This window comes from Mastomys coucha, unplaced genomic scaffold (genome assembly GCF_008632895.1).
Source record: "Mastomys coucha isolate ucsf_1 unplaced genomic scaffold, UCSF_Mcou_1 pScaffold9, whole genome shotgun sequence".
Lineage (NCBI taxonomy): Eukaryota > Metazoa > Chordata > Mammalia > Rodentia > Muridae > Mastomys > Mastomys coucha.
This window is the reverse complement of record NW_022196915.1, coordinates 66,065,611-66,076,127: the sequence shown is the minus strand read 5'-3', so window position 1 is coordinate 66,076,127 and position 10,517 is coordinate 66,065,611. Positions and strand designations below refer to the sequence as shown.

General features: G+C 39.8%; 1 protein-coding gene across 5 annotated transcripts in view; it reads right to left on the bottom strand.

Moving 5' to 3' along the window:
- Positions 1 to 86: 86 nt before the first annotated feature.
- Elf1 (E74 like ETS transcription factor 1) overlaps positions 87 to 10,517 on the bottom strand; it is a 98,348-nt gene continuing 87,917 nt past the window's right edge. For all 5 annotated transcript variants that reach the window (XM_031362610.1, XM_031362613.1, XM_031362609.1 and 2 more), the window contains 3 exons: positions 9,646 to 9,838; positions 6,412 to 6,861; positions 87 to 992 (listed from right to left, as the gene is read on the bottom strand). In XM_031362610.1, coding sequence (XP_031218470.1) covers positions 404 to 992; positions 6,412 to 6,861; positions 9,646 to 9,838 — 1,232 coding nt within the window. In that variant the 3' untranslated portion in view covers positions 87 to 403. The remainder of the gene's footprint in view (positions 993 to 6,411; positions 6,862 to 9,645; positions 9,839 to 10,517) is intronic.

Sequence of the window (10,517 nt, the reverse complement as noted above, 5' to 3'; positions counted from 1 at the left end):
CCAAGACTTAAATTATACAAGTGGAATGAAAATGTTTCCTATATAAATTTCCTGTTGTCTTATATTTAAGTAGTATTTTTGAACAATTCATGAAGCTAGTACAGTGTCAAGCTAGAAAAGAAACTTTAAAAATACTTATGATACAGCAACTGAAAAAATATCTCAAGAATTTCTTCATCGTATAAAACTCCTGCTCCTTCACAACTAAGTTCTGAAACACTTAGAGAAGAGACACACTTGGGGTTTCCTCCTTATCTAGCAAAGTCAAAAGTAACTTTTTAACAATTATAAAACTAGGAACTTCTGTAGATTTTATCTTAGAAAAAGATCATGTTATGGTCAGACAACCGAAAAATGAGTTCAATTAAAAAAATAACCACGCATAATACCTTTGGTATATTAATTAAAAAGAGTTGGGCTCTAGCAGTTCATTGTGTTTGATGGCCACCTCAGAGGAAAACCCATTTGAACTGGATACCACCATCACATAAGGCTGGGGCTGCTGGTCAGTGTTCTCAGCATCCTCATTCAAATGATCGTCGGCCACCTTCTCCACCTCTTGCTTAAGAGTTTTTGTTTCCTGAGCTTTGATAACAGAAGTGATCACAGTGCCAGGTGGGTGTGCAACCAGCTGTGAACTCCGAGAGAACGTCACCACAGGTGTTGTAGCGCTGAACGACGGCGACGATGCCACACTGACCACTCCATTGCAAATGGACTGAACACTGCTTGTGAGGACCTGCTGTACTTGGGTGGGGCTGAAGACAATTGAAGGAGGAGAGCCTGGCTTCGGGGACTGTAGCATGACGTTTTCTTTCAGTACGGTCATGGGCTGTGGTGATGGAATGGTTTGTAAGATAAATTTCTGAGACCCTGCACCTGATGACGGGTCTATGCTGGCTATGACTGTCGTGAGCGGCACTGTTACTGTATGTAACTGTTGGCTGCCAGGAGACACCACTACTGGAACCTGGGTCGAAGCCTGTATCGTCCTATTGAGATCAACAAATACAAGTGAGACAGTTAGCAAATGGAACATCTTTTAAAGCTTTAATACTTTACAAGTTACTCTTAAAAGTACATTCCATGGCTACTTCCCCTATTTTTAATCACAGCATAATTAACATCATGCCAGACCGTGTTCTAAACATTATATTGGCTTGGTGTGATGCCAGCACACACCTTAATCAACACACTCAGGAAGTGGCAGCATTTCGAGGCCAGCCAAGGCTACGTAGCTCCTGTCTCAGATGAACAATCTGTACATACCACCACATTACTACAAGGCAGGAAGGTATCAAGACACTAAGCAAGGCCTTGATGGATGAGCCAGGTTGAAGCAAAGTATGGATTTAAAACTAGATCTGTTGATTCATTGTGCTCACTCCCAATAATTGTTTTCACCTTTTTTTAACATAAGAGAATGCTTAACTTTTAAAAATTCTATTTTAACAGGATTACCTATTTTTAAAAGTCGTTACTATGATTTTGGTAGCTCATAATTGGTGTCAGGTTGACATTAAAGAAGTCATGACTATAACTCCTACAAGTTCTAAGCCAACAGAGAACAGAATTAAGGCCACACTTTGTCAAAATAATATACACATATTTCAGCAATTTCAAATGCCAAATTAATTTTCACAGTAATTTTTCCAATACAGGGTCTTTCTGTGTTGCCTAAACTAGCCCTGACCTCATCCACCAGCAGACAGAATTATAGCCATGTACCGCCCTACCCAGCATAAAACTATAATTTAACATAAAAAATTTAATGTAAAATCTAGTTTATGGAACTAACTGGAATAATGAGCTAACCTCATTATTAAGTAAAACAGTTTATAAATGATGTGATGACTCAATATAATTTTAAAAGTTCACACCTGTGAAGTTTATAGATTGGTTGGTTTGTTTATTTGAGACATAAGTCTCATAGCCTAAACTAGTCTTTATCACCAGGCCCTGCCTCTCCTCCTAGTGTATGCCTAGGATTACAGGCATACACTACCACACACAGCTTAAAGTTTATAGTTGTGGTTACTGTTGTTATAAGTCAGTTGAAAACTATCATGAGTTCAACTGTTCTCTCTGATTTCAGTGAAGTTATTTTGTGAAAGTTACACTTCAAATGGCTCGTTGCTAAACTAATCTCAACTAGCAAATTATTAAACATAAATTTTATTGTGGAGTAGTTATAGGTCACCTGTCACATGTGAGAAGTAGGCCATATAAAAAGACAAAACAAAGACCAAGTGCAACTTAGAAAGACGTGGGAAGGCACAGGACTGCTCATCCATGTGGGATGCTAAGTCTCCAGTTCAGATCGCCGCCCAAGGCAGCACTGGAACATCTGTCCATGGGAGACTATTATAGGCTTCTTCTTTTTCTTCTCTTTTTTTCTTAATTTTGGAGACAGGGTCTTGCTGTGTAGCTCTGGCTGGCCTAGAACCTACTATGCTGCCCACACTGGCTTCAAACTTAGAGTGATCCTCCTGATTGTTGAGGTTACAGGCATATACCAGCATGCCCAGCTTTAAGAGCTTTCTAGAGCTTTTTTTTTTGGAGCTAGAAGAGAGCAAGCATTAAGTAATAAAGATGTGGTGGTGGTAGGAGTAAGACTCATAACCAAGCTGTGGCAGTATTAGGCAAACAGTGAACTGAAAACAAACTTAGGGGCTGCTCTTCCAAATACGCTGTGCCTTCCTCTGCTTCCCATCTGAGTCAGACTGTCTCTGGGGAAATGAGAGTTTGAACACATACCTGACCTGGACAAGTTCTTCTTAAATGGATACTTAAAGGGTGTCAGAAGACAACCTGTATCCATTGGTTCTGTGTACCACATGCCTACCATAGAAAAAGACTTAGATCACAGAAGCAAATGCCTTTATCTGCTGAGCCATTCTGTTGGCCTAGATTTTCTTTTTGTTTGTTTGCAGATAGGATCTTACTATACTATAGCTCAAACTCACAACATTATGATCCTCCTGCCTCAGTATCCTGAGTGATGAGACTATAGCTGTGTACCACTGAAACAGGCGTGCGCAAGGATGGCCTAGCTGGAGACCCAGCCCTGCATCAAGCTGCATATATCCCCATATCAAAGAGGGGAACACATTGTTCCTCCCTCACAACCATTGTTGACTCCTGTTTTGTGATTAGTTTCCATTCAAATGTGTCTCAATGTATCCAGATATGAGTCTGGGTCCCCAATCTCATCTGAACTCAGTACATTTGCAATTAAGGCAAACTGTACCCTCCCAGTCAATTTTAAAGGGAAAAAGAAAATCCCTATTTACCATCTTGCGTCTATACATAAGGGACACTATGTGACTTCTAAAAAGAATATTTTTAAAAATAAAAATAACACATGTAATAAGCCATGGCTTATACAATCCTTAGAAACCAACTCCTTTTCCTGGAACATAAAACATTACCTACTGTTCTGAGACACCCCAGCTCCAGTAACCCACTGCAAATGGCAAAACTTCTTACTACTTTACCGTTGTGCATGTGTGTGTGTGTGTGTGTGTGTGTGTTGTGTGTTGTGTGTTGTGTTTTCAATTCTTTGGATAAGACACCAAGAATCTGGACACATTAATCCAGCCAAGAGTGTCAGCAACACCACTCTACCTAGGCAGATACCACTTTTTAAAGTTACAAGGCCTTCCTATCCTAAGTGCTTACATAAATCTACAGATAAAATAGCATCTGTCATTTCTCACAGAAGTCTAGGTATACACAATCTCTCTACCTTGTAAATGCTAGGATCCTTGTTTTACATGTAAATGCTTTGTTGCAAAGGTTGACAGCCTCCTTGAGGTAAACAGATAAGGCAACTATCTGACTTCACATCCTACGTGCCTAACCATTACGATACTCTAAGTTCTAAGTTCTCTAAGACTCTAAGTTCTGGGGAACACCAGCTGGAGATGAATACTATTTTAAGTTTTAACTTTTTGAGACATGCACGCATGTGAATGTTTGTGCTTTGCACCCATTGCCCTGTCTTATGAAGACTTAATTCTTCACTGTGTGCTGCCCCCATGTCGTTAGCCTTCTTTACATTGTGGCACAGTGCATTTGGAAACTGCATATGGCTAACTAGAGCTACCTCTGGGCCTTCGACACTTTCGTTCAATTGGTTTGAAAACAGCCTTTTCGTGATAAGAGTGCTATCTCTCAGGAAACAGATACACTACTTACAAAATAAATATACTGTCTCATGTGAGAAAATTCTGGAACAATTTTCACAAAAAAAATGGAAATTATAACAGTGCAGGCTTGAAATTACAACACATGGACGGCTAAGGCAAAAGGATTGTCTACCTTGCCTTAGCTACATATCAAGTCTGTGTCTCAAAAACAAACAAAAACTGAGCATGGTGGCAGACTCCTAGAATCTAAATGTGCAGGAGGAAGAAAGGCAGGAAGAGCAGAGTTCAAGGCCATCTACGTATCAAATCTGAGGCCAGACTGGGATACAACATACCACAACAAAAGAAGTATTAAAGAATACAACCCCATGAAGTCCCTGCAGCCACAGGAATTTCCAAACACTTTTTCTTTATACTTAAATTGTCACTTGTATCCAATTCTCTTGCATCAGATTTTTTTCTTCAAGGTAACTACTTTTTAAAATTCCTAAGGTGCTCAGAACTGAGCTGTATCATACTGTGGACTTATGAGTCATCAGAAGTTCTGAGGCTCGTTACAGGACATTGAGTTTGTGTTAAAAACTGACTCAGATGTCAGCAAGTGTCCCTTCACTGCCACAGCCACCTGGGTTGCTAAGTACTCTTTCTGCTGCACAGATGAGGGAACTCTCCTAGTAGCTAACTGACTGGCACGGCTAGAGGGCACAAAGCTTTGGCAGGCATTTTCTTCCCACTGGGCTACCTTGCTTTTGAGGTAAAACTACAGATTTAGGCATTTTAGAGGGTAATTTTAAAGACCTCTAGCCAAACTATTAGTGCAAGAATAAGTAGTATAGAAAATGGACTTCCACATTTACCAGGAACCATTCTCAGAAAACACTTTACCAGGGGTTTTGTTATTCCCTGAACTAGCATAAAGCCAAAGTCAAATGAAAACTTTTAAAGACTAAAGACACATAAATTAAGTCAAAGGAAAAACTGAAACATTGATGATTTACATAAGTCTACATAAACCCTTTCCTCCCCATCTTGCTTTTCGGGTCATGGTGTTTCATCATAGCAATAGTAAGCCAAACTGAAGAGGTAGAGGTTCTTCCAGACCAATCAAATTCTACCTATAATTCATGTTGTGGAAACCCATGTCAGAATAAAGGAAGGAACCCTGTACTGGCTGGTTTTATGTCAACTTGATACAAGCTGGAGTCACCTGAGAAGAGTGACTCAAACCCCAGTTGAGAAAATGCCTCTGTGTAATCAAACTGTAGCAAGTCTGTAGAGCATATTCTTAACTAGTGATGGGGGCTGTGGGGGCGGGGTCAGCCCATTGTGGGTGCTTGCATCCCTAGGCTGATGGTCCTGGGTTCTCTAAGACAGCAGGCTAAGTCATGAGGAGCGCCCCTCCATGGCACCTGTATCAGCTCCCGCCTCCAGGTTCTCGCCCTGTTTCCTGTCCTGACTTCATTTAGTGATAGATTATGATGTGGAAGTGTAAGTCAAATAAAACCCTTTCCTCTCCAACTTACTCTTTGTCATAGGTTTGCTTTATAGTAACAGTAACTCAAACTAAGACAAACCCTAAGAACTATAAATATCCACTTAATTTTAGACCAATATCTCTTGCTTTATTCTAAAATCAAATGAGAATAGTACTAAATTTTTCAGAAGACCAACCTAAAGATAGGATTCTTCCTGGTCATTTAGATATTTAGCACCTTTTCAAGTCTGATTTGATTAAAGCAGACTAAGAGACTTTCCAACGTCTGGCACATTAATTAACACCTGAGGAAGACACCTGACTCCTGACCTTCCCACTTAAGCTTCAGAAGTATTCTAAAACAGGGTTTTCCCAGGTGATAACATGTATTCTTCGTATTCAGTACATCCCGAATGTCTCAGTTATGAAAGATGACTCAGTGCTTAGGAACATGCGCTACTCTTGTAGAAGACAGGAATTCAATTTCCAACACTCACCTCGAGCAACTCCCAACAGTCTACAGCTCCATTTCCAAGGGATCTAGAGTATCAGACCTTCACAGGCATCTGAGGTCAGGTACACACAACCCCGACAGAGGCACACATACAAATACATAGAATTACAAATAAACAAAAAAAGGAACCACTGATAGAATTAGAAAACTGATACAATTTTGCTCCTGAAACAATCTGTTGACCAAAAGCTCTGCCTTCTGAATCCTGTCCCACTGCAATGACAACAAGCAATGACATCACATGGCCATGTGCTCTGCTTACTCTTCCTCACCTAATATTTTGAAGGGAAGAATTTGCTGCCTCCTCCTGCATGGTGCCAGTGAGGGCTGCCTCTCCTTCTGGGACGGCTTGTACTGGCTGTACTACATGAACAGTCCGGAAGAGCTGGGTAGGGTAGGGAGCCTGTGAGGGCTGCACTGTCCTCAGAACTTCGGAAGGCTGTCCAACTTCCACGGGATCTTTGGGTTTTGCAGCTTTAGAATTCCCTGGTTTTAGAACTGTAGTGGCCCCTGCTTTGATTCCTGGACTTGCAGATCCTCTTGATCGGCTTGCTTGATTCCGACCTGAAGAGGTTGTTGATGATAAGGACTGATCTGAAGACTCGATGCTGGAACTCGGATCCTCATCGTCTATGTATATAAGATCTTTTGGCATTTCTTTAAACTGATACACCAAGCGCTGACCTTCCACTTTTGCAAGAATACCTCTTTGGTAATAGTACCTAGTCAAAGCAGACAATTTCATCAATATCTTACTACATCAAATATAAATTAAAATGACATTCAACAAAATTATTTTTTTCCAAATCAAAATTTTAGGGATTAAGTTTTTAAATAAGAAAATCTGTTGTTTGTGGGCTTTTATTTATTTACATGTATTTTTAAATTTTCATACACAGATTAAATCCATATGAGGGACTGAAAAGATGACTTGGCCTGCTTGCCTAAGAGCCTGAGCTCAGATCCCCAGCACCCCTGCAAGGGCTGGGCCCAGGGCCACACATCTGTAGTTCCATGCTGAGGAGAGAGACAGGCATATCTCTCCAGTTCTCTGACCAAGCAGCCTAGTTGAATCAATGAGCTCCAGGTTCAGTGAGAGACGTGGTACCAAAATACAACGTGGAGCACGATCAAGGAAGACACCCAAACATCTAACCTCTTAACCTCCGCCATAAGCAACTTCCACAAACACCACACAGACGACACGCCCACACAAACACCACACACACCACATACAAGTCCTAATTAAAAAACAAATCTAAGATGAGTTCTAACTAGGGAACTGTGGAGAATAACAGGAACTTTGCTTCTCTCCCTCTGTTCCCTGCTGCTAATTTATTGAGATGATAAAATCTATTGCAAACCTCAAGACATCCCTCCCTTACTATGAATTCATAAAATTCATCCCTCCCTTAACATGAATTCATAAAAGTTAATTTAACTCAATTGTGCAAAATTTAGTGATTCAAATGTCGTGGTTTTAATAAAATCAAGAAACTAAACAATTCTTGAAAACACACCTATGACCTTTGTGTATAAAGCCCTTTTCCTGAGTCTCTCTCCTCCAATGTTGGTCCTTAAGTCCACATGAAAACCTTTTCTCAGGGCTGACCAGGTGACTCAGCATCTACAGAATGTCTAGAACTCCAGTGTCAAAGGATCCAATGCCTACCTATGTAGGCATCAGGTACTCACATAGTGTATAGACAATGCCAGCAAGCCATTCATATGCATAGAATCTTTTTAAAAACCTTAGTAAGTTCCAACTCTGCAGAAGGAGGAAGAGGAGGAAAAGAAGAAACTGTAGAAGAAAAAGAAGAAATTTTGAGTTCAAAGCCAGCATAGTATACATAGTGCAATCCAGTCTCGAGAAGAGGAGAGGGGAGGGGAGAAGAGGGGAGAAGAGAAGAGAAGAGAAGAGAAGAGAAGAGAAGAGAAGAGAAGAGAAGAGAAGAGAAGAGAAGAGAAGAGGAGTTCTAACTTAAGGTTGACAAATCATTTCTATTTCAAGTCTTTCTCAGCTGGAGAGATGGCTCAGCGGTTAAGAAGACTGTCTGCTCTTCTGAAGGTCCTGAGTTCAAATCCCAGCAACCACATGGTGACTCACAACCATCTGTAATAAGAAGACAGCTACAGTGTACTTACATATTTTAATAAATAAATCTTTGGGCCGGAGCAAGCGGTGTTGAGCAGAGTGAGCAGAGGTCCTAAAACTCAATTCCCAGCAACCAAATGATGGCTCACAACTATCTGTACAGCTACAGTGTACTCATATACATAAAATAAATAAATGAATCAAGTCTCACATAACTCATATCTGAAATAAATAATGACAGAGTCATATTAAAACAAAACACAAATGAGCTTAAATTTCTTTTCTCTAATATCAATATGAAGTACTCATTATTCTACTATAGAAACAGATTTCTGAGATTTGCATTTTAACATTTTATAATTTTCTGATCTCTTTATAGTACAGGGTCCCCAGTGAAGGAGTTAGAGAAAGGACCAATGGAGCTGAGGGGTTTGCAGCCCCTTAGGACAAACAACAATATGAACTAACTAGTATCCTCAGAGCTCCCAAGATCTCAACCACCAACCAAGGACTGCACATGTGTATAGTGTAGTGGAATGCCAGGGACAATAAGTGGGAGAGGGTGGGGTGGCATGCATGGGGAGGGGGGAGGCAACAGGGGTTTGTTTTTCATTATTTTTATTTGTTTCTTTGTTTTTTGGAGGGGAAACTGGGAAAGGAGAAATTTACATGTAAATAAAGAAAATATCTAATAAAAAAAGTATATACACACACAAAAAAAAGAAAAGAAAAATACAGATTGAGTAATTTTTTTTTTTTAAGATTTATTTATTTTATGCATATGAGTACACTGTAGCTGTCTTCAGACATACCAGGGCATCAGATCCCATTACAAATGTTTGTGAGCCACCATGTGGTTGCTGGGAATTGAACTCACGAACCCTGGAAGAACAGTCAGTGCTCTTAACCTCTAAGCCATCTCTCCAGCCCCGACTATCTAATTTCTGAAATACTTGGAACCAACAGTGTTCTAAGGTTTTGGAGGTACTTTTGAACTATTTTTAAACATTTGCATAGACCTTACCAGTTGAATATCCAAACTTGGAAATGCCCTCAAATCCAAACTACTTAACCCTCTTATTGTTGCTCAAAGTTTCAGAATCTGGATTCCTGACTTTCAGACTAGATTCTGCTGTTTGTATGATTAAGTATTTTTCCCAGTTGGAAGAATTAACTTCACATGCATGCATGTTTCTGTATTTTCTGTAGTCTTCCATAAATACAATTCACAGGCTGGGGTTGTAGCTCAGTGGTGGAGTGCTTGTCTATCATACACAAAGCCCTGGGTTCATTCCTCCACAGTACAAAAGTCAAACAGTATAAATACAATCATATTTTTTATGTTTTTAAAAGTTACCTGTGTTACAATACCTGGGACATAAATGCATAGCAGAAAGAACCCCCCACGTACCTGAGAGCTCTCCCCATGGTCTCATAGTTCATATCAGGTTTGTTTTTGTGCTTCCCCCACAATCTAGACACGGCTTTAGAATCGACCAGCTTAAAAATGCCTTTTTCCCGCTGTGTCCATTTGATGTACTTAGGACAGGTAGCTTTGTCCTGAAGCAGTGCCAGTAAAAACTCCCAAAGGTAAATTGTATTTCCTGAAACAAAATCAACTGATGTTAAAGAAACACATTTGCATTCAAAAGAATACAAACAGACAAACCACAGTACCAAAAAGTCTTAAAAGCCCATCTTGATCCACACAGAAATAGCACATCATTCAATTAACTAATGCAATCCTTCAGTATTGGTGAATATGGCCATAATTCTTAGGATCTAGTAGAGACCTTGCTAATCCTATAAATGATGTATGACTAGCAATCTTGTCAAGTAGGTTCATGATGACCTAAGCCTCATTTCTGTCTGGTTTTTTAAAAACATCACATAGGGGGCTGGTGAGGTGGCTCAGTGGTTAAAAGCACTGACTGCTCTTCTGAAGGTCCTGAGTTCAAATCCCAGCAATCACATGATGGCTCACAACCATCTGTAATGAGATCTGATGCCCTCTTCTGGTGTGTCTGAAGACAGCTACAGTGTACTTACATATAATAATAAATAAATCTTTTTTAAAAAAAATCACATAATATAAACATCAAGTGTGTGTGTGTCCCTTTCAACAGTTGTTCTCTCTTTTGGGGGGGTATTTTAAACATCTTTTTTATTTTATTATTTTTTTATTGCTTTTATGTTTTTACAGTCCAGCCGTTGATCCTCTCTCAGGTCAACATTTGTTTTCTTTATATCAAAACCAGCAGACCAACCATGATAGCAAGAGTT